Raw genomic sequence first — 24,147 nt, forward strand, 5'->3', positions numbered from 1 at the left:
TTGTGGTGTGTACAGAGTCTCGGACAAGATGTCGCGGTTTGGTTTTTGGTAGTTTATTGCAGCTGATGACATCATCGGAGGTGACAGATGCATTATGGGAGATGAAGCGGGTGGTGACATCATGGCGGCTCTAGCATGGCTTCTTGGCGATGCTGCTGAGGATCTGGTGCTGCTGAGCGCGGTAAACGATGACGAAACTGTCCCCAACAATCCGGCCACGACCAACATCGTCCACCCGGCCCATGAAGAGATAGGTGCCACCTGCAGACACACATGTCATGTGATAGATATCGCTGCAGAGCATCGCCTCCTCCTCGTTTGTCCTGCCAGATTATTGCACACTAGGGCGCACTCTAGGGCTCTGGCCTCACTACTTACCCTTCTTGAGGATGGGGCACTTGGGGCACTCGTTGACCACCTGGACGCTCATGGTTTGCCCGGCCTCCTGGATGCTCAGGTCTCCGGTCTTGTAGGTCTGGATGATGTTGATGCTGGCTAGCAGGGTGCCCTCCTCCTCCCCTTTAACCAGGGTCTTCACGGATCCGGTCAGCACTGTGGGGAGCCGACATAAAGGTCACTGCAGATCATTTCTTCTCTATGTAAACAATTCTACCAAGATGGCCCCAACTTTCTTACCAAACTGGTTGGCACAGAAGTGGCTTCCCAATGTCCCGGTCTTCCGACACTTCTCTGGACACTTGGCAGCTGATCCTGAAACGGGAAGAAATACGACTTAAGAGGATTCATGTGGCAACAGCGGGAACACATGGCTGGCCCGGACATGGAGCGGAGAACATGGCCACCTACTTCCAGCCTGGGGCAGACATGGACACATCTCACCTGCAGCTGATGCCGTCCCTCTGACTTTCGGTTTGGCTGGAGCAGAAGCTTTGGTGGGTTTTGGTTTTGCATTGGGTTTTGCTGTAGCTTTTTGTATCGGTTTTTCGGTGGGCCTAGCTGTTGGCTTCTGGGTGGGCTTAGCTGTGGGCTTTTGGGTAGGTTTAGCTGTAGGCTTCTGGGTGGGCTTAGATGTGGCTTTTGGGGTCGGCTTAGGTTTTGGAGGCGCCTTTGTTCCGGCTGGGCGGGCAATGCTACTTCTAGTGGGTTTGGTCTCTTCGGTCTTCTTTGGCACTTCAGAGGCGTCTTTCATTCTGTAAATGGCTTCGAATCCATCTGCAGAGACGCTCAGGTCTGAGACGAACTGCACCAACATCTCGTTCCCATCAGAGTAGATGGTCCTGAAGGAAACAAGTGGACACCCTAAGTCATGGGGTATGTCCTGTGCCCAATATCCGGGCACATGTGGCACAGGAGAGTCATCTGATGGATATCTGCATCCACACAACGACAAAATAATGTGCATTACATCAGCAAAGGAAGGGTGGTCCACAGTGACCACTCATTATCGGGGACTCTGCAACATAGCCCAACCATCGAGGTGGCCATATTGGATAGTGGAGAGCTACGAGCCATCGCTCTTCTTCTAGTCCCATTATTTCTAGGATCTCACTGCACAAAACTACCACCATGTAATTACCCCATTTCCCCATACTCACTTGGGGGGGATGTCTCCACAGAATTTCCCTATTTGATGATTGTTGTCCGTCATTCCACCATTGAACACTGCCAGGTAGTCGTAACGGCAGTAACTGTCCTCCTCAATGTCAAATTTGCCAAACGACAGCTCCACCACCTGGGAGACGGAGCAAAGGGGTCAGTGAGTACAAAACCTGCAGACCACCCCATGGTGTGAATGACTCGGGCCCCTCTAATCTGCTACAGACCTCCAGCAGCAGAATGCCCTAGCTCCCTTCTTGGCCCCCGCTTGCCCTCCACTGTCCCAGTGGATTCTTCTCACCTGGTCTTTGGGGGCCACGATGTGCCAGGAGCAGCTTACGCCACTGGGGTAATTGTTTTCTGGCCAGTTGGGGCTGGTTATACTTCCTTGGGGTTTCTCTAATTTCCCACCGCACAGCATATTGTCTGTAATGGAGATATCATATAATATGAAGATGTGTAACCCCAACCACCTGGGTTACCCCTCAGGGGGCGCTCTCACCTGATTGCTGTGAGGCTCCGGCACTATACCACGCTATGAACCCTCGCCCTGCGGTTCCTTCGTCTGACACCATTTCTAGCATCATCTGGTTGCCGGTGGACATGAGAGCGCCAGGTCGGAAGGTCCCGCACACTCGGGCCAAGCGTTGGGAGGTAACATCATGACCGTTGTAGATATTGAGGAAGTCGTAGCGGCAGGTGGGGTCTGACTCCATGTCCAAAAGACGAAATGATAGGATGACCACATGACTATCTGGAACCTGCACAACGATATATGTCACAGTCAACTCCGGCAGAGACCTCCCACCGTGACCATGTGTCTCCTGCATAGACACCACCCAAAGACCATCAGTCTGTCTCTCCTGACACTTCTCTGCATCTCCCACTACTGATTGTCTACAGATGGTCGATGTTCTACTGCTGAAAGCCCCTGTGTCTACAAAGATGTCTGATGGTTTAGGCGTCTCCTTGCGTGTCAGAATTCTGCCCCCTGGTGATGTGTGACAGTCTCCACATCTCCTGACACTCTGATAGCCTTTATCTGTATCTACTCATTTCCTTCTACTTACAATTGGTGCTCTATGTGCCTGCTGACTGTCTCTGACTCTCCTGAAGATCTGTGTCTGATAACTGTCTCTGAGTCTCCTGATGATCTTGGTGTCTCCTGACTGTCTCCGAGTCTCCTCACAATCTCTGTCTGCTGACTGTCTATGAGTCTCCGGATGATCTGTGTATCTCTGATTCTCTGAGTCTCCTGATGATCTCCGTGTCTACTGATGTTTGTGTATGATATTTGTCTCTGACTCTCCTGTTGATCTCTGTGTCTGCTGACTGTCTCTGATTCTCCTAGTCTGCTGACTGTCTTTGATTCTCCTAGTCTGCTGACTGTCTCTGATTCTCCTAGTCTCCTGGTGATCTCTGTGTCTGCTGACTGTCACTGATTCTCTGAGTCTTCTGATGATCTCTGTGTCTGCTGACTGTCTCTGATTCTCCTAGTCTCCTGGTGATCTCTGTGTCTGCTGACTGTCTCTGATTCTCTGAGTGTCCTGGTGATCTCTGTGTCTGCTGACTGTCACTGATTCTCCTAGTCTCCTGATGATCTCTGTGTCTGCTGACTGTCACTGATTCTCTGAGTCTTCTGATGATCTCTGTGTCTGCTGACTGTCTCCTGGTGATCTCTGTGTCTGCTGACTGTCTCTGATTCTCCGAGTCTCCTGGTGATCTCTGTGTCTGCTGACTGTCTCTGATTCTCCTAGTCTCCTGGTGATCTCTGTGTCTGCTGACTGTCACTGATTCTCTGAGTCTTCTGATGATCTCTGTGTCTGCTGACTGTCTCTGATTCTCCTAGTCTCCTGGTGATCTCTGTGTCTGCTGACTGTCTCTGATTCTCTGAGTGTCCTGGTGATCTCTGTGTCTGCTGACTGTCTCTGATTCTCCTAGTCTCCTGGTGATCTCTGTGTCTGCTGACTGTCACTGATTCTCTGAGTCTTCTGATGATCTCTGTGTCTGCTGACTGTCTCTGATTCTCCTAGTCTCCTGGTGATCTCTGTGTCTGCTGACTGTCTCTGATTCTCCGAGTCTCCTGGTGATCTCTGTGTCTGCTGACTGTCTCTGATTCTCCTAGTCTCCTGGTGATCTCTGTGTCTGCTGACTGTCTCTGATTCTCTGAGTCTTCTGATGATCTCTGTGTCTGCTGACTGTCTCTGATTCTCCGAGTCTCCTGGTGATCTCTGTGTCTGCTGACTGTCTCTGATTCTCCTAGTCTCCTGGTGATCTCTGTGTCTGCTGACTGTCACTGATTCTCTGAGTCTTCTGATGATCTCTGTGTCTGCTGACTGTCTCTGATTCTCCTAGTCTCCTGGTGATCTCTGTGTCTGCTGACTGTCTCTGATTCTCTGAGTGTCCTGGTGATCTCTGTGTCTGCTGACTGTCTCTGATTCTCCTAGTCTCCTGGTGATCTCTGTGTCTGCTGACTGTCACTGATTCTCTGAGTCTTCTGATGATCTCTGTGTCTGCTGACTGTCTCTGATTCTCCGAGTCTCCTGGTGATCTCTGTGTCTGCTGACTGTCTCTGATTCTCCGAGTCTCCTGGTGATCTCTGTGTCTGCTGACTGTCTCTGATTCTCCTAGTCTCCTGGTGATCTCTGTGTCTGCTGACTGTCTCTGATTCTCTGAGTCTTCTGATGATCTCTGTGTCTGCTGACTGTCTCTGATTCTCCTAGTCTCCTGGTGATCTCTGTGTCTGCTGACTGTCTCTGATTCTCCGAGTCTCCTGGTGATCTCTGTGTCTGCTGACTGTCACTGATTCTCTGAGTCTTCTGATGATCTCTGTGTCTGCTGACTGTCTCTGATTCTCCTAGTCTCCTGGTGATCTCTGTGTCTGCTGACTGTCTCTGATTCTCTGAGTCTTCTGATGATCTCTTACCGTTATTTTCCACACACATCTCTTGTTCGGAGGGTAATAGCTGGGGAATCCCTCACTGGCGATGTAGCCGGATTCTCCGCTGATGTCTCCGCCACATGGGAACTCTGGCCTGTGGGTGGGAGAGCAGAGGACGCCATATTAGAATGTGGACCAATGGGATCTGCCCACTGATTGAAGATTGATCAGACCAGGTCAGTGTCCTGACCGCGCACCCACCACTGTGTCCCCCTAAACAGCTCCTTGTCCTGTGCTGCACAATGCCAGGCGTCAGCGACACCAGGGTAAAGCTCGTGGTCACCAGACTCATTATATAGATGTGAGGGTCAGGGGGGCACATACTTGTGGCCATATAATGGTAAGGAAAAGGAGGCTGATTACAGAATGAGGCAAAACCAAATATCTCAGGAATCTCAGATGTTATATATAGAGAACAACCATTATATCCCACGTCTGCCTATGGGGGAACCTACTCAATAATATATACAGGAGAAGTAGTACTGTGCACTGTATATATATATATATATATATATATATATACAGGAGAAGTAGTACTGTGCACTGTATATATATACAGGAGAAGTAGTACTGTGCACTGTATATATACAGGAGAAGTAGTACTGTGCACTGTATATATATATATATATACAGGAGAAGTAGTACTGTGCACTGTATATATATATATATATATATATATATATACAGGAGAAGTAGTACTGTGCACTGTATATATATATATATATATATATATATATATATATATATATATATCACACAGGAGAAGTAGTACTGTGCACTGTATATATACAGGAGAAGTAGTACTGTGCATTGTATATATACAGGAGAAGTAGTACTGTGCACTGTATATATACAGGAGAAGTAGTACTGTGCATTGTATATATACAGGAGAAGTAGTACTGTGCACTGTATATATACAGGAGAAGTAGTACTGTGCACTGTATATATATACAGGAGAAGTAGTACTGTGCACTGTATATATACAGGAGAAGTAGTACTGTGCACTGTATATATATACAGGAGAGGTAGTACTGTGCACTGTATATATATATATATATATATATATATATATCACACAGGAGAAGTAGTACTGTGCACTGTATATATACAGGAGAAGTAGTACTGTGCACTGTATATATATATATATATATATATATATATATCACACAGGAGAAGTAGTACTGTGCACTGTATATATACAGGAGAAGTAGTACTGTGCACTGTATATATATACAGGAGAGGTAGTACTGTGCACTGTATATATATATATATATATACAGATCACACAGGAGAAGTAGTACTGTGCACTGTATATATACAGGAGAAGTAGTACTGTGCACTGTATATATATACAGGAGAGGTAGTACTGTGCACTGTATATATATATATATATATATATATATCACACAGGAGAAGTAGTACTGTGCACTGTATATATACAGGAGAAGTAGTACTGTGCACTGCCCATATATACAGGAGAAGTAGTACTGTGCACGGTATATACAGGAGAAGTAGTACTGTGCACTGTATATATACAGGAGAAGTAGTACTGTGCACTGTATATATATACAGGAGAAGTAGTACTGTGCACTGTATATATATACAGGAGAAGTAGTACTGTGCACTGTATATATATACAGGAGAAGTAGTACTGTGCACTGTATATATATACACAGGAGAAGTAGTACTGTGCACTGTATATATATACAGGAGAGGTAGTACTGTGCACTGTATATATATATATATATATATATATATATCACACAGGAGAAGTAGTACTGTGCACTGTATATATATACAGGAGAGGTAGTACTGTGCACTGTATATATATATATATATATATATATATATATATCACACAGGAGAAGTAGTACTGTGCACTGTATATATACAGGAGAAGTAGTACTGTGCACTGTATATATACAGGAGAAGTAGTACTGTGCACTATATATACAGGAGAAGTAGTACTGTGCACGGTATATACAGGAGAAGTAGTACTGTGCACTGTATATATATATATATATATATATATATATCACACAGGAGAAGTAGTACTGTGCACTGTATATATACAGGAGAAGTAGTACTGTGCACTGTATATATATACAGGAGAGGTAGTACTGTGCACTGTATATATATATATATATATATATATATATCACACAGGAGAAGTAGTACTGTGCACTGTATATATACAGGAGAAGTAGTACTGTGCACTGTATATATATATATATATATATATATATATCACACAGGAGAAGTAGTACTGTGCACTGTATATATACAGGAGAAGTAGTACTGTGCACTGTATATATACAGGAGAAGTAGTACTGTGCACTGCCCATATATACAGGAGAAGTAGTACTGTGCACGGTATATACAGGAGAAGTAGTACTGTGCACTGTATATATACAGGAGAAGTAGTACTGTGCACTGCCCATATATACAGGAGAAGTAGTACTGTGCACGGTATATACAGGAGAAGTAGTACTGTGCACTGTATATATACAGGAGAAGTAGTACTGTGCACTGTATATATATACAGGAGAAGTAGTACTGTGCACTGTATATATATACAGGAGAAGTAGTACTGTGCACTGTATATATATACAGGAGAAGTAGTACTGTGCACTGTATATATATACAGGAGAAGTAGTACTGTGCACTGTATATATATACACAGGAGAAGTAGTACTGTGCACTGTATATATATACAGGAGAGGTAGTACTGTGCACTGTATATATATATATATATATATATATATATATATATATCACACAGGAGAAGTAGTACTGTGCACTGTATATATATACAGGAGAGGTAGTACTGTGCACTGTATATATATATATATATATATATATATATATATATCACACAGGAGAAGTAGTACTGTGCACTGTATATATACAGGAGAAGTAGTACTGTGCACTGTATATATACAGGAGAAGTAGTACTGTGCACTATATATACAGGAGAAGTAGTACTGTGCACGGTATATACAGGAGAAGTAGTACTGTGCACTGTATATATACAGGAGAAGTAGTACTGTGCACTGTATATATATACAGGAGAGGTAGTACTGTGCACTGTATATATACAGGAGAAGTAGTACTGTGCACTTACGCAGACTAAGGGCATTTGACATCCCAAGGACTATGATGGTCAGTTTTTATAATACGGTTATGGTCAGTGCATTTGCATTTGCCCTAGTGGCTTGGGGCAATTGTATCTCTAGTAGGGATTGTCAAAAGATGGATAAAATAATTAAGAAAGCCTCCTCGATAGTAGGTTTGCAATTTGATAGATGGGAGGAACTTGTACAGTGTGGGATGATAAAGAAACTGGAAAAAATTAGAAATAATAGTAACCACCCAATGCATGGTGTAGTGCAAGCGCAGATTAGTGGTTTTAGCTCTCGTTTTATTCTTTTGCGTTGCAGGTCGGAGAGATTTAAAAAGACATTTATACCGGCCGCTCTCGAGCTATCGAATATTCTACTTAGGGGAGAAATAGGGATGTTTTAAAAAGTGAGATCATTGGAAAATGGGTACCATTTTATTACTTTATCATCTATTCGAGTAACTATCTATCGAATATGGGTGAAATTTTATTCATATTTATTGTATTGGTGTTTTTATTCTGTTATATGGTATACGTGTTCCTATGTGATTATGTTGTTATGTGAGTATATATGTGATGTCTTGTCAATTTGATGTACTGCGGAGGTGACACTTTAAGTTCCCGTTTGGGATAATAAAGTATAATAATAATAGTACTGTGCACTGTATATATATATACAGGAGAAGTAGTACTGTGCACTGTATATATATACAGGAGAAGTAGTACTGTGCACTGTATATATATACAGGAGAAGTAGTACTGTGCACTGTATATATATACAGGAGAAGTAGTACTGTGCACTGTATATATATACAGGAGAAGTAGTACTGTGCACTGTATATATATACAGGAGAAGTAGTACTGTGCACTGTATATATATACAGGAGAAGTAGTACTGTGCACTGTATATATATAGGAGAAGTAGTACTGTGCACTGTATATATATACAGGAGAAGTAGTACTGTGCACTGTATATATATACAGGAGAAGTAGTACTGTGCACTGCATATATACAGGAGAAGTAGTACTGTGCACTGTATATATATACAGGAGAAGTAGTACTGTGCACTGTATATATATACAGGAGAAGTAGTACTGTGCACTGTATATATACAGGAGAAGTAGTACTGTGCACTGTATATATATACAGGAGAAGTAGTACTGTGCACTGTATATATATATACAGGAGAAGTAGTACTGTGCACTGTATATATATACAGGGGAAGTAGTACTGTGCACTGTATATATATATACAGGAGAAGTAGTACTGTGCACTGTATATATATATATATATACAGGAGAAGTAGTACTGTGCACTGCCCATATATACAGGAGAAGTAGTACTGTGCACTGTATATATATACAGGAGAAGTAGTACTGTGCACTGCCCATATATACAGGAGAAGTAGTACTGTGCACTGCCCATATATACAGGAGAAAGAAGTGCTCAGCCTGTGGGTGTGACTGATTGCTCCAGGTGCTCTGTGTGTGAGTGAGATCCAGAAGATCCCAGAGCAGCCGGGGCCTGTATTTCTCCCCAGGGAGAGTGCAGGTCCTGAGAATGAGCAGCGGACGCCAGTCCAAGGCCTCCAGTTCCCGGACTAGGCCGGCGGGATCTGGAGAGATGCAACAACCGGCCAAGCCAGCGTCAGTGAGAAGGTCCGAGCGGAGTCACAGCAATGCAGCTCCACGCGGGTCGCAGCCAGAAATCCGTGGACGCCGAAAGGCCCCAGGTGGAGGTGAGGTGGCAGGACCCAGCAGCGCTCCTTCTGGAGCAGCCTCACAGCTTAGTGCTCACGGGGGTGACCAGGACTGGTGGGTGCGCAAGGCCCGGGAGCCTGATGTCAGCTACAGCACCCGCATTGTGAGTATGAGGAAGCCAGTAAGACCTTGTGGCGGCTCCGGGAGGAGCTGTGAGAGACCCGGGCCAAGATGGCGACTGCGCTCAAGACCAACATCCACTCTCTGGAGGGAAGGAAGACCATTATCCTACCGCACAGCGGCCCCTTCAGAGAGAAACTACAAAATGATGACCGGTTCCAAGCCATGGAGGAGGAGAAAACCCGGAGACTGAGGGGCCTCCAGTCGCAGATGGATGAGGAGGTGGTAGAAGAGACTGCGCCAGAACATCAGCAGTGTCCATCTGATCTAGTGTGAATAGTGGTGTAAATGGTGGCAGTAATGTTGTTGTAGGTGGTGGGTCAGTGGGGGCTGGTTCATCTGTCCCCCCCAGTGGCGGCATCTCTGACACATAGTTGTGCGAGTGTCGCTACTGGGGCTGCTGGTGTATTCTCCCCATCACCAGACTTTGGGGACAGCATGTTACAATGGCGCCTCTTGGGGGCCCTGAGAAGGGGAGAGAGGGGACTCGTAGGAATGTGGTTCGTCTTCAAGGCAGTTGAAATCTTTGCCTTGATACATCCCTATGGAACCCCCATTTTTGACATTAGCTTTGTTCGGCCGGAGGGCCTTGAGTTCTTTTGGGTGCAATGAGCTGCGGTAAGCGGTGTCCCGTCAAAATGAGGTCAAGAGGGTGATCGTTTTAACATGTAACGAGTCACTTTCATGTGTGGATATTATGACCTGGTTGAACAGGTATGGCGAAGTGGTGGCAGTTTCTAAAAAGAACTTGGATGAGATTGGCATCTGGTCAGGAGCCTGGACCTTCATGGTTAAGTTGAGGGATTCAAGAGGACCAGTCATCCAAATTCCCTCCTCAGCTTTCTTGGGGAGGGACAGAATCCTGATCTTTTACCAGGGACAGCCAAAGGTCTGCCACAGATGTGGTAATCCCACGCACTTTAGCGCCAACTGCCATGTGCAGAAGTGCGCATTGTGCGGGGGGATTGGTCATTTTGCCTCAAAATGTGAGCAGATCAGGTGACATCTGTGTGGTGAGCTTGGTCACCCGTTCAGTCGCTGTCCTTGCTCCTTTGCCTATATAGTTGGAGCCACGGTGGGAGAGAGCAGAGGGGTTGTTCTTGCTGTCGATGGTTCTGCTACGGCCTAAGGGGCAGAGGGGCCAAGGAAGAAAGGCCATCGGAGGAGCAGAGATCTTGGGGAGCCCCAGGCTGCTGGGGTGAGTCAAAGCCCTGTTCCTGAGACAAGTGCTGCCACAGCTGAGGCCCTGGGGGAACAGGACTTGGATGAAGAGGTCAAGTGGCTGGAGAGAGAGGAAAAGGCCATCTCCACTGGTTCCTCTCCATATGAGAGTATGGATGAGGACAATAGGAGGTGGCTAAATGAATAACGTAAGAAGGGTGCCAAAAAGAAAAAACGCAAAGCGGTAATAGCTTCTGCCGCTTCCAAGGAAGGCTAAACCACCTCCTCTTTGATTGTTTTCTCAAACTGTTTCCATGCCCTCAAGAATATCTCCTCCTCGGAAGAGGAAGTGGGGGGTAATGATCCGGTGTCAGTGGCGGTAGGTCCTGTGGGGGGCGCTTCCTCGGAGGATGAAAGGTCCTCGAGGGAGAACACAAGCCTGGAGTCTGGTGATGGGGGCGATGAGTGATGGCGACACCCACTCCGTTGGCGTCCATTAATGTCGCCAGCATTAAGTCTGATGCGGCTAGATTTGCGGCCTTTGCTTTTCTCGGCCGCGTTGAAACCAACATTTTATTTTTGCAGGAGACCAGGCTGCCCGATTTGGCGGTCGTGTATAAAGCTAAGAGGGAATGGAGACCCGGGCCTTCCTATTGGTCTCTCTTGTTTTCTCTGAATGTTAGAGACCCCCCGAATGGGAAGAGCCTACTGGAAGCTCAATTCGTCTCTCCTGGAAGAAGCAGAGATCAGACTATCCTTTGAGGACTTTCTTCAGAGCCAGGTACCTTTGCTGGGCCTTTGTATCAGTAAGTCAGAGTGGTGGGAGATGCTCAAGAAAAGGGTGGCGAGATTCTTCCGCCAGCTCTCGAGCCTCAGGAGCCTGGACAGGTACCGCCTGTATCAGGGCCTGAGGAGGAAACTCGAGCATCTCGTCTCGACTGGAGGTAGTCGTGAGGACATCTCCAGAGTGAAATCCTTGCTGAAGAGGTGTCAGTACGATAGACACGCATCTTTGGTTTTTGAGGGGAATTACGGGAAATAATGCTTGCCTGACCCTTACAAAAACTGCAAGATGTCAGTGAGTGGTAAAGTTGTCACATGACTGGTTGACAATACGGGATCCCTGAAAAGGTCCAGATCAGGGATTCTGGAGGTCGTCAGATCCTTCTACTCGCACCTCTTGGGCAGGAAGGATCTAGATCGGGATGTGATGTCGCTTTCCTGGCTGAAACTGTCCCTGAGCCAGGAGTAGACCCCTCACTTGATGTTTTGACAGGGATGATCAGGGAAGAGTAAGTCAACCTGGCGATTGAAGGGCTCACCCTCACCAAATCGCCTCTCCTCTAGGTGTAGAGGATGTCCCCTGTCTATGGTGATGATACAACCTCCTCTCCTCTAGTTGTAGACATTGCCCCCTGTCTATGGTGATGGTAGAACCTCCTCTCCTCTAGGTGTAGAGGATACCCCCTGTCTATGGTGATGGTAGAACCTCCTCTCCTCTATGTGTAGAGGATGGCCCCTGTTTATGGTGATGGTAGAACCTCTTCTCCTCTAGGTGTAGGGGATACCCCCTGTCTATGGTGATGGTAGAACCTCCTCTCCTCTAGGTGTAGAGGATGCCCCCTGTCCATGGTGATGGTGGAACCTCCTCTCCTCTAGGTGTAGAGGATGCCCCCTGTTTATGGAGACGGTAGAACCTCCTCTCCTCTAGGTGTAGAGAATGCCCCCTGTCTATGGTGATGGTAGAACCTCCTCTCCTCTAGGTGTAGAGGATGCCCCCTGTCTATGGTGATGGTAGAACCTCCCCTCCTCTAGGTGTAGAGAATGCCCCCTGTCTATGGTGATGGTAGAGCCTCCTCTTCTCTAGGTGTAGAGGATGTCCCCTGTCTATGGTGGTGGTAGAACCGCCTCTCCTCTAGGTGTAGAGGATGCCCCCTGTCTATGGTGATGGTAGAACCTCCTCTCCTCTAGGTGTAGAGGATGCCCCCTGTCTATGGTGATGGTAGAACCGCCTCTCCTCTAGGTGTAGAGGATACCCCCTGTCTATGGTGATGGTAGAACCTCCTCTCCTCTAGGTGTAGAGGATACCCCCTGTCTATGATGATGGTAGAACCTCCTCTTCTCTAGGTGTAGAGGATACCCCCTGTCTATGGTGATGGTAGAACCTCCTCTCCTCTAGGTGTAGAGGATGTCCCCTGTCTATGGTGATGGTAGAACCTTCTCTCCTCTAGGTGTAGAGGATGCCTCCTGTCTATGATGATGGTAGAACCTCCTCTCCTCTAGGTGTAGAGGATGCCTCCTGTCTATGATGATGGTAGAACCTCCTCTCCTCTAGGTGTAGAGGATACCCCCTGTCTATGATGATGGTAGAACCTCCTCTTCTCTAGGTGTAGAGGATGCCAACTGTCTATACTGTCAGGTTTTTGCTCATCTTCCACCACCATGACCCCAGGTTATTCCTCATCTCCTTCCACCATGACCCCCAGGTATCCTTCTCACTTATTGCTTTCCTTATTGGACCAGTTAACCACATTGGCCTTTTCTTGTTTCTCTTTTATGCTTTTTCCTATATTTTTTAGAATATTTGTGAAAACATTTTTTCGGTGCTTTTGTCTTTGAGAACATTTTCCTTGTTTATGCCTATAAGGTCCTCCCTTAGCTGCTGAAAATTTGCCCTCCTGAAATTTGAGTGTTCGTTGCCCCTCCACTAATGCTGTTAGTAAAGTGTAACATAAAGTCAATGATACTTTGGTCACTATTACCCAGGTTCCCCCCCAAACATGTAAATGCCCCCCCACCTCTTTTTTGGCCTTGTCCTAGTTGTAATAGGTAATTTTATGTTCTCTATGTAGAGAGGTGGGAGATTTCTCCCCTACCCCCGTCTTTATTGGGGTAATTGAAGTCCCCCATGATAAGTCCTTCCCTGTGTTTTGAAGCCGCATCTATGTGACTCATCACCAGTTCCTCTGCTGCCTCCATTATATTTGGAGCCTTATAACAAACCCCTAGTAATATTTTATTATACTTTTTCCCTCCCCTCATCTCCACCGACAGGGACGGCACATTTTATGCGAGACCCAATTCCCCCGAAGAGAGAATAAAGCAGGAGTTTGAATTATTGATTAGTGGGACTCTCTACCCAGGTGGAGCGTCTGGCCAAAACAGATCCTCTCTCTTATGGCCATGGATGCAGAGGGTGCAGCTGTCCCAGCCAATGTATCAATGGAGACTGAAGAAAATTTGGTTTCTAGTGGTGGTACTGGTGGTGGTAATACTAGTGGGGGCTCATCTTTGCTGGAGGGGCGAGGTCCTACAAGGCCAAAAGCAGTAGAGCTCCTTCTGAGGATGAATTTTAAGGCAGCTGACATCTTTCCCTGTGGCACCCCCAATTTTTACATCAGCTTTGTGCAGCCGGGGGAAACTTGAGCTTTTTTGGTCAAACTATTAGATGAGGTGCAATGTGCTTGGCTGGTGTGAATGCACTGTCCCATTATGGGGCCAAGAAGTTGACTGTTTTAACATGTAATGAGTCACTTTCTTGCAAGGCCATTATGACCTGGCTGAACAGGCATGGCAAAGTGGTGGTGGTTCCCAAGAAGAACTTGGATGAGTTTGGCTCCTTGTCAGGAGCCTGGACCTTCATGGTTAAGTTGAGGTGTTCAGGAGGCACAGTCACCCACATTCCCTCCTCAGCTTTCTCAGGAAGGGACATAATTTTTTTTTATACCAGGGATATCCATAGGTTTGCCACATATGCTGTGATCCCATGCACTTTAGCTCCAGCTGCCAAGGGCAGACGTGCACATTGTGCAGTGGGATTGATCCTCTACACAAACTGTGGACAGATTAGGTGCCATCTGTGTGGTGAGCTTGGTCACCCATTCATTCCTTTGCCAATATAGTTGGAGCCCCATAACGAGAGAACCAAGGCATTGCTCCTTCTGTAGACGACTCTGCTAGGGTGGAAGGGGCAAAGGGGCCAAGGAAGAAAGGCAAATTCATGTCACTTGAAAGCGACTTGAAAATGTTGAAAGAGCAGAGAGTTTGGGGAGCCCTAGTCCTGTTCTGGACACAAGTGCTGCCACAGCTGAGGCCCTGGGGGAACAGGACTTGGATGAAGAGGTCAGGAGGCTGGAGAGAGAGGAAGAGGCCATCTCCACTGGTTCGTCATTTTATGACAGTATGGATGAGGTCAATAGGAGGTGGCTACATGAAAAACATAAGAAGGTGCCAAAAAGAAAAACCGTAAAGATACAACTTCTTCAGCATTTCTAAGGTCACACCACCTCCCCTTTTAATTGATCTCTCTAACTGTTTCCAAGCCCTCAAGGAATTCTCCTTCTCAGGCTGTGGGTCATGTGGGGGGCTCACAGTCTCCCTCCTTGGAGGATGAAAGTTCCTTGGGGAGGGATAGTGGCCCAGAGTCTAGTGATGGGGACAATGAGTCTGACAGTGAGGTGACCGAGAGCGGTATGGATATGTCTGTCTCCCTTAAACAAAGAGGTTGCTCCTCAACAGGGGTGGGGAAAAAGAAAGCCGTCTAACTCGATCACTCATGATGGCGGCCCTCACTCCGCTGGCGTCCATTAATGTCGCCAGCATTAAGTCTGGGGTGGCCGGCCACCCCAACCTGTCCCTGTGTTTCAGCGCATGATAGAACGGTAAGTAAATGTTTCTTTTTTATGCAGCCCCCTTTTGAGGCCGCTCTTTTGAGGTTGGGTCTGGTGTTTTCCACGGTTATCCCTTCACTGTACATGTTTGTAATTCACCCATTGCTGAGGAGGGTTGATCGCAGTCTGTTGTTGGAAGTCGAGATGGACCCCTGGTAGCCACTCTGTTGGTATTAGTGTATGCTGATGTCATCATTTTGGTGTCCTTGATAGGGAAGGCCCATTAGGAAATATTGGAGGTTGACCACTACTCAACCGGGATAAGTGTGAGAATCTCTATCTGGGAGAGGGGGATCCAGGCTTTGATCTCTCGGACACTCCTTCATGGCCCCATAGAGCAAAGTTCTTAGCATTGAATTTGGCCAGGAGAATTGCCCCATTCAAAACTGGGACGGCAGGCTTAAGATTGTCCCTCAGAAGGTGGACCAGTGGAAGGGTTGGTCTTTGACCCTCAGAGAAAGGGTTAATCTGATTAAAACTTACCTGCTCCCATTGCTGATTTATCTGGGCAGTGTGTGCATGTTGCCAGAACCCCTCTGGACTCGGGTCTACAGTCTGTTCTTCCAGCTGTTATGGGGGAATAGGCTGAACCTTATCAAGAGGGAGGTTACTTACCGCACGAGGAGACAAGGAGGGTTGTGTATGGTCAACCCTGTGGTGTTCCTAGTGAATACCTTTCTTAAGATCAATGTAGCAAACCTCTGGAAAGAGAGGGCTCCTCCGTGGGTATACTCCTGTAGGGGATGGTTTCGGCCTTTCTTCCAGGAATGGGAGACAGGAGGACAAGTGACATCTTCTGGGTTACATTGTCTCAGGTTCCGAAGGTGATTCACCAATTGCATCTGGGAATGTGGGAGATCAGCACTCTGGAAACTCCTCGACCATGGGGTTCTGTTGACCCATTTCCAGAAGCCTCTGGCCCTCAGGGATTGCCCAAGTCAGGATCTGAGGGTGGGTTTTAGTTTGTTGAATTCCATCAGGATCCCCTTGAAGTTTTGGGACGTGACTTGGCGCTGCTTCCATGGAAAGCTGTGTGTGAGGGACAATCTGAAGTGTAGGAGCTCTGAGGAAAGGGGTTGTCCCCGTGAGGAGTGCGGTGGCCTGCTGGAGAGCATGGACCACTTCCTGCTTCAGTGCCCCTATAACACAGAGGTGTACAACCGGGTGGGCGCTTCCATCCATTGGCCCGGGTTGGCCGGTCTCTCCTATGCGGAGTGGGCCTATGGAGCATTCAGAGGCCTGGGTGGCCGGGACCGCTGCACGTTATTCCTAGTTAGACTAGTGGTCAGGTACCACATGTGGAACGCACGGTGCTTAGTATCGACGCAGCGTAAAATCCTCCCGCTGGATGAGGTGGTTAGGAACATTCTGAGTGACCTGGTGAAGGTGCGCTCTCTGGAGTATGAGAGGCTGGGCACGGGGAGGGCCTCTCTCCTTAGTGTCCCTTAGTCTGTCCTCTCCCTCCTGGAGAAGGTGCGCTCTCTGGAGTATGAGAGGCTGGGCACGGGGAGGGCCTCTCTCCTTAGTGTCCCTTAGTCTGTCCTCTGCTCCTGGTGAGGGTGCGCTCTCTGGAGTATGAGAGGCTGGGCACGGGGATGACCTCTCTTCTTAGTGTCCCTTAGTCTGTCCTCTCCCCCCCTGGTGAAGGTGCGCTCTCTGGAGTATGAGAGGCTGGGCACGGGGAGGGCCTCTCTCCTTAGTGCCCCTTAGTCTGTCCTCTCCCTCCTGGTGAAGCTGCGCTCTCTGGAGTATGAGAGGCTGGGCACGGGGAGGACCTCTCTCCTTAGTGTCCCTTAGTCTGTCCTCTCCCTCCTGGTGAAGGTGCGCTCTCTGGAGTATGAGAGGCTGGGCACGGGGAGGGCCTTTCTCCTTAGTGTCCCTTAGTCTGTCCTCTCCCCTCCTGGTGAAGGTACGCTCTCTGGAGTATGAGAGGCTGGGCACGGGGAGGACCTCTCTCCTTAGTGTCCCTTAGTCTGTCCTCTTCCTCTTGGTGAAGGTGCGCTCTCTGGAGTATGAGAGGCTGGGCACGGGGAGGACCTCTCTCCTTAGTGTCCCTTAGTCTGTCCTCTCCCCTCCTGGTGAAGGTGCGCTCTCTGGAGTATGAGAGGCTGGGCACGGGGAGGGCCTCTCTCCTTAGTGCCCCTTAGTCTGTCCTCTCCCCTCCTGGTGTTGGGCTGATGCTGCACTGTATAGGTTGAGGCTTGGAGGTAATGATATGTGTAGTTATTATGGTGTTTATGTTAATAGACTGTATATGTAATATGTTAGTTATGTGATAGGTGAGGGGTTATTTTCGTGATATTATCTCCTTATTTTCTTTAGTTCTCCTTTCCTGGCAGTGATGGGCGGGGTGCTATGGGTGCTATGGGTGCTGTGCCACGTTTCTATTACATTATGTAAGTCGGTATCTGATGGTTTATGTCATTTTTTTTTTTTTTTATGTTGTTTTATATAAAATAAAAAAGAGTTACAGGAAAGAGAAGCCATGATGTGCCGGCAGTATCTGGACATTTCTGGATTATTATTCCAGATTACTGTGGATTACGGCTTTGTTGTGTGCGATAGTCTGCAGTAGTGGAATGTGCTGGTGGCCGCGGCAGGGAACATCAGCTGACCTGGATTGGCGCCACGCGCTCCCGCTACCCGGCCGTGTAGTCAGAGGCCAAGTCTTCTCCTCTCATTAACCCCTCGGTGTCAGGGGATAGACAGCGAGTCCTGTGTCTGGGCCTGACAACGGCTGCGGGTCCAGGATGGTCCCCCGCACCCCCGGGCCCCTGAGCATGCAGATTATCCTCCACACTGGGCCCTTTATATGGACACACACCGCTCATTGATTCCTGACCCCACAACCTTCCCATTTACTGAACTTCATACAACTTTAATTGGATATAAAGAGTCCGGAGGAGGAAGGACTGGAAGGTCTCCAGGACCCGCAGCCAAAAAGGGCGAAGACCCTGAATATTCATCCCTAGAAAAACTACAAGGAACCTCAGCGGGAGACCAAGGGACAAACCCTGCGGGGAAACCTGCCCGGAGCCACCAGGTCATTGCTCACAATACACCCCCCCCCCCCATTCCTGGATGTCCGGCTGTGATTGGCCGCAGTGGAAAGTGACCACAGGTGAAGGCTCAAAGTCCAAAGAGTGATCAAATATTTAATGGATATGGAGTCCGACCCCTGCACCCAGCACAACATCACCCATCAAAACCTCTCTACTAGAGCACGTCCACCCTACTACATCTCTATCTGCAGCACGTCCACTCTACTACATCTCTACCTGCAGCACCTCCACCCTACTACATCTCTACCTGCAGCACGTCCACCCTACTACATCTCTACCTGCAGCACGTCCACCCTACTACATCTCTAGCTGCAGCACGTCCACTCCACTACATCTCTAGCTGCAGCACGTCCACCCCACTACATCTCTACCTGCAGCACGTCCACTCCACTACATCTCTACCTGCAGCACGTCCACTCCACTACATCTCTACCTGCAGCACCTCCACACCACTACATCTCTACCTGCAGCACCTCCACACCACTACATCTCTAGCTGCAGCACGTCCACTCCACTACATCTCTAGCTGCAGCACGTCCACTCCACTACATCTCTAGCTGCAGCACGTCCACTCCACTACATCTCTAGCTGCAGCACGTCCACTCCACTACATCTCTAGCTGCAGCACGTCCACTCCACTACATCTCTAGCTGCAGCACGTCCACTCCACTACATCTCTAGCTGCAGCACGTCCACTCCACTACATCTCTAGCTGCAGCGCGTCCACTCCACTACATCTCTAGCTGCAGCACGTCCACTCCACTACATCTCTACCTGCAGCGTGTCCACCCTACTACATCTCTACCTGCAGCACATCCACTCCACTACATCTCTACCTGCAGCGCGTCCACTCTACTACATCTCTAGCTGCAGCACCTCCACACCACTACATCTCTAGCTGCAGCACGTCCACTCCACTACATCTCTAGCTGCAGCACGTCCACTCCACTACATCTCTAGCTGCAGCGCGTCCACTCCACTACATCTCTAGCTGCAGCGCGTCCACTCCACTACATCTCTAGCTGCAGCACGTCCACTCCACTACATCTCTAGCTGCAGCGCGTCCACTCCACTACATCTCTAGCTGCAGCACGTCCACTCCACTACAGCTCTACCTGCAGCACGTCCACCCTACTACATCTCTACCTGCAGCACGTCCACCCTACTACATCTCTACCTGCAGCACGTCCACCCTACTACATCTCTACCTGCAGCACGTCCACTCCACTACATCTCTACCTGCAGCACGTCCACCCTACTACATCTCTAGCTGCAGCACGTCCACTCTACTACATCTCTACCTGCAGCACGTCCACTCCACTACATCTCTACCTGCAGCGTGTCCACCCTACTACATCTCTACCTGCAGCACGTCCACCCTACTACATCTCTACCTGCAGCACGTCCACCCTACTACATCTCTACCTGCAGCACGTCCACACCACTACATCTCTACCTGCAGCACGTCCACCCTACTACATCTCTACCTGCAGCGCGTCCACTCCACTACATCTCTACCTGCAGCGCGTCCACTCTACTACATCTCTACCTGCAGCGCGTCCACTCCACTACATCTCTAGCTGCAGCACGTCCACTCCACTACATCTCTAGCTGCAGCACGTCCACTCCACTACATCTCTACCTGCAGCATGTCCACCCTACTACAGCTCTACCTGCAGCACCTCCACACCACTACATCTCTACCTGCAGCATGTCCACTCCACTACATCTCTACCTGCAGCATGTCCACTCCACTACATCTCTACCTGCAGCATGTCCACTCCACTACATCTCTACCTGCAGCATGTCCACTCTACTACATCTCTACCTGCAGCACCTCCACCCCACTACAGCTCTACCTGCAGCATGTCCACCCTACTACATCTCTACCTTCAGCATGTCCACCCTACTACATCTCTACCTTCAGCATGTCCACTCTACTACATCTCTATCTGCAGCATGTCCACTCCACTACATCTCTACCTTCAGCATGTCCACTCCACTCCACTACATCTCTACCTGCAGCATGTCCACTCCACTCCACTACATCTCGATCTGCAGCACCTCCACCCCACTACATCTCTACCTGCAGCATGTCCACCCTACTACATCACTCATCATAACTTATCCTCATATCCTTCAACACCTTCTGTCTAACTACTACACCTCTCATCTATGCCCTACACCTCTTTATACCTTACCCTCTCTTCCTTCCATTAGACATTTTGTTCCAGAATTATACTATATGTCCCTCCTCTACAACCTCCATGCTACTACTACACCTCCCATCCCTCCTCTACAACCTCCATGCTACTACTACACCTCCCATCCCTCCTCTACAACCTTCATGCTACTACTACACCTCCCATCCCACCTCTACAACCTTCATGCTACTACTACACCTCCCATCCCTCCTCTACAACCTCCATGCTACTACTACACCTCCCATCCCTCCTCTACAACCTCCATGCTACTACTACACCTCCCATCCCTCCTCTACAACCTCCATGCTACTACTACACCTCCCATCCCTCCTCTACAACCTCCATGCTACTACTACACCTCCCATCCCTTCTTTACACCTTCTGTCCCACCACTTACCTCTCTATTTCTCCACCTCCCTGCACTACACCATTGTCTTCTCTCTTCTGCAGCTGGGAGCTGCCCTTGGATCCTGCACCCTCTGACCTACCTGAGGCTTTGGGTGCTGCAGAGAGCTGGGGCTGCACTTACCTGGTGTGGTTGGTGTTCTGTGCCCAGCAGAGTCCGGGGCAGAGGATGAGGCAGAGTAGCAGAGCCGAGCGCATGGTGCAGAGCTGAGTGGAGCAGGAATGAGGCAGCAGATGAGAGACTGAGTGAGTGTGAGCTACAACTACCAGGACCAGGGGGGCGGGGGTGATGGGAAACAGATGTGCAAGTGTCCTCCCCCCCCCAACTACACTCACTACATACTCAGCACTGTACACACACTCACTGACTGCACACAACACTGCACACTCACTGTGTACTCTACATGTAAGTGCCCCTAGTGGTGGTGTATAATCTGTATGTAGTGATCTCCCCCTAGTGGTGGTGTATAATGTGTATGTAGTGATCTCCTCCTAGTGGTGGTGTATAATGTGTATGTAGTGATCTCCTCCTAGTGGTGGTGTATAATGTGTATGTAGTGATCTCCTCCTAGTGGTGGTGTATAATCTGTATGTAGGGATCTCCCCCTAGTGGTGATGTATAATGTGTATGTAGTGATCTCCTCCTAGTGGTGGTGTATAATGTGTATGTAGTGATCTCCTCCTAGTGGTGGTGTATAATGTGTATGTAGTGATCTCCTCCTAGTGGTGGTGTATAATCTGTATGTAGTGATCTCCCCCTAGTGGTGGTGTATAATGTGTATGTAGTGATCTCCTCCTAGTGGTGGTGTATAATGTGTATGTAGTGATCTCCTCCTAGTGGTGGTGTATAATGTGTATGTAGTGATCTCCCCCTAGTGGTGGTGTATAATCTGTATGTAGGGATCTCCCCCTAGTGGTGGTGTATAATCTGTATGTAGGGATCTCCCCCTAGTAGTGATGTATAATGTGTATGTAGTGATCTCCCCCTAGTGGTGGTGTATAATGTGTATGTAGTGATCTCCCCCTAGTGGTGGTGTATAATGTGTATGTAGTGATCTCCTCCTAGTGGTGGTGTATAATGTGTATGTAGTGATCTCCTCCTAGTGGTGGTGTATAATGTGTATGTAGTGATCTCCCCCTAGTGGTGGTGTATAATCTGTATGTAGGGATCTCCCCCTAGTGGTGGTGTATAATGTGTATGTAGTGATCTCCCCCTAGTGGTGGTGTATAATGTGTATGTAGTGATCTCCCCCTAGTGGTGGTGTATAATGTGTATGTAGTGATCTCCCCCTAGTGGTGGTGTATAATCTGTATGTAGGGATCTCCCCCTAGTGGTGATGTATAATCTGTATGTAGTGATCTCCCCCTAGTGGTGGTGTATAATGTGTATGTAGTGATCTCCCCTAGTGGTGGTGTGTAATCTGTATGTAGTGATCTCCTCCTAGTGGTGGTGTATAATCTGTATGTAGTGATCTCCTCCTAGTGGTGGTGTATAATGTGTATGCAGTGATCTCCCCCTAGTGATGGTGTATTATGTGTATGTAGTGATCTCCCCCTAGTGGTGGTGTATAATGTGTATGTAGTGATCTCCCCCTAGTGGTGGTGTATAATGTGTATGTAGTGATCTCCCCCTAGTGGTGGTGTATAATGTGTATGTAGTGATCTCCTCCTAGTGGTGGTGTATAATGTGTATGTAGTGATCTCCTCCTAGTGGTGGTGTATAATGTGTATGTAGTGATCTCCTCCTAGTGGTGGTGTATAATGTGTATGTAGTGATCTCCTCCTAGTGGTGGTGTATAATGTGTATGTAGTGAGGTCCTCCTAGTGGTGGTGTATAATGTAAATGTAGTGATCTCCCCCTAGTGGTGGTGTATAATCTGTATGTAGTGATCTCCCCCTAGTGGTGGTGTATAATCTGTATGTAGTGATCTCCCCCTAGTGGTGGTGTATAATGTGTATGTAGTGATCCCCCCCTAGTGGTGGTGTATAATCTGTATGTAGTGATCTCCCCCTAGTGGTGGTGTATAATCTGTATGTAGTGATCTCCCCCTAGTGGTGGTGTATAATATGTATGTAGTGATCTCCTCCTAGTGGTGGTGTATAATCTGTATGTAGTGAGCTCCCTCTAGTGGTGGTGTATAATCTGTATGTAGTGAGCTCCCCCTAGTGGTGGTGTATAATCTGTATGTAGTGAGCTCCCCCTAGTGGTGGTGTATAATCTGTATGTAGTGAGCTCCCCCTAGTGGTGGTGTATAATCTGTATGTAGTGATCTCCCCCTAGTGGTGGGGTATAATCTGTATGTAGTGAGCTCCTCCTAGTGGTGGTGTATAATCTGTATGTAGTGATCTCCCCCTAGTGGTGGTGTATAATGTGTATGTAGTGAGCTCCCCCTAGTGGTGGTGTATAATCTGTATGTAGTGAGCTCCCCCTAGTGGTGGTGTATAATCTGTATGTAGTGAGCTCCTCCTTGTGGTGGTGTATAATGTGTATGTAGTGATCTCCCCCTAGTGGTGGTGTATAATGTGTATGTAGTGATCTCCCCCTAGTGATGGTGTATAATGTGTATGTAGTGAGCTCCCCCTAGTGGTGGTGTATAATGTGTATGTAGTGAGCTCCCCCTAGTTGTGGTGTATAATGTGTATGTAGTGATCTCCCCCTAGTGGTGGTGTATAATGTGTATGTAGTGATCTCCCCCTAGTGGTGGTGTATAATGTGTATGTAGTGAGCTCCCCCTAGTGGTGGTGTATAATCTGTATGTAGTGAGCTCCCCCTAGTGGTGGTGTATAATGTGTATGTAGTGAGCTCCCCCTAGTGGTGGTGTATAATGTGTATGTAGTGATCTCCTCCTAGTGGTGGTGTATAATGTGTATGTAGTGATCTTCTCCTAGTGGTGGTGTATAATGTGTATGTAGTGAGCTCCCCCTAGTGGTGGTGTATAATCTGTATGTAGTGATCTCCCCCTAGTGGTGGGGTATAATCTGTATGTAGTGAGCTCCTCCTTGTGGTGGTGTATAATGTGTATGTAGTGAGCTCCTCCTAGTGGTGGTGTATAATGTGTATGTAGTGATCTCCCCCTAGTGGTGGTGTATAATCTGTATGTAGTGATCTCCCCCTAGTGGTGATGTATAATCTGTATGTAGTGAT

At 47.9% G+C, this 24,147-nt stretch overlaps 1 protein-coding gene across 1 annotated transcript; it reads right to left on the reverse strand.

Moving 5' to 3' along the window:
• Positions 1-37: 37 nt before the first annotated feature.
• Positions 38-21,368, reverse strand: LOC140128371 (procollagen C-endopeptidase enhancer 2-like). The gene is made up of 9 exons (XM_072150028.1): positions 21,127-21,368; positions 4,484-4,592; positions 2,060-2,318; positions 1,859-1,983; positions 1,557-1,693; positions 841-1,238; positions 637-711; positions 379-552; positions 38-261 (listed from the first exon to the last, which is right to left on the reverse strand). The coding sequence occupies exons 1-9, from the start codon at positions 21,198-21,200 to the stop codon at positions 131-133; spliced, it is 1,482 nt and encodes a 493-aa protein (XP_072006129.1). The 5' UTR covers positions 21,201-21,368; the 3' UTR covers positions 38-130.
• Between the last annotated feature and the right edge of the window lie 2,779 nt (positions 21,369-24,147).

The sequence above is a fragment of the Engystomops pustulosus genome, chromosome 4, assembly GCF_040894005.1.
Source record: "Engystomops pustulosus chromosome 4, aEngPut4.maternal, whole genome shotgun sequence".
NCBI lineage: Eukaryota > Metazoa > Chordata > Amphibia > Anura > Leptodactylidae > Engystomops > Engystomops pustulosus.

Bases quoted from the DNA above. Each gene is read 5' to 3' on its own strand.
- LOC140128371 (XM_072150028.1), bottom strand. From the start codon at position 21,200: ATGCGCTCGGCTCTGCTACTCTGCCTCATCCTCTGCCCCGGACTCTGC. The intron at 2,319-4,483 runs GTAAGAGATCAT...ATCGTTGTGCAG, and splicing joins GATGTGTGTGGAAAATAACG to GTTCCAGATAGTCATGTGGT. The intron at 1,239-1,556 runs GTGAGTATGGGG...TGTTTCCTTCAG, and splicing joins TGTGGAGACATCCCCCCCAA to GACCATCTACTCTGATGGGA.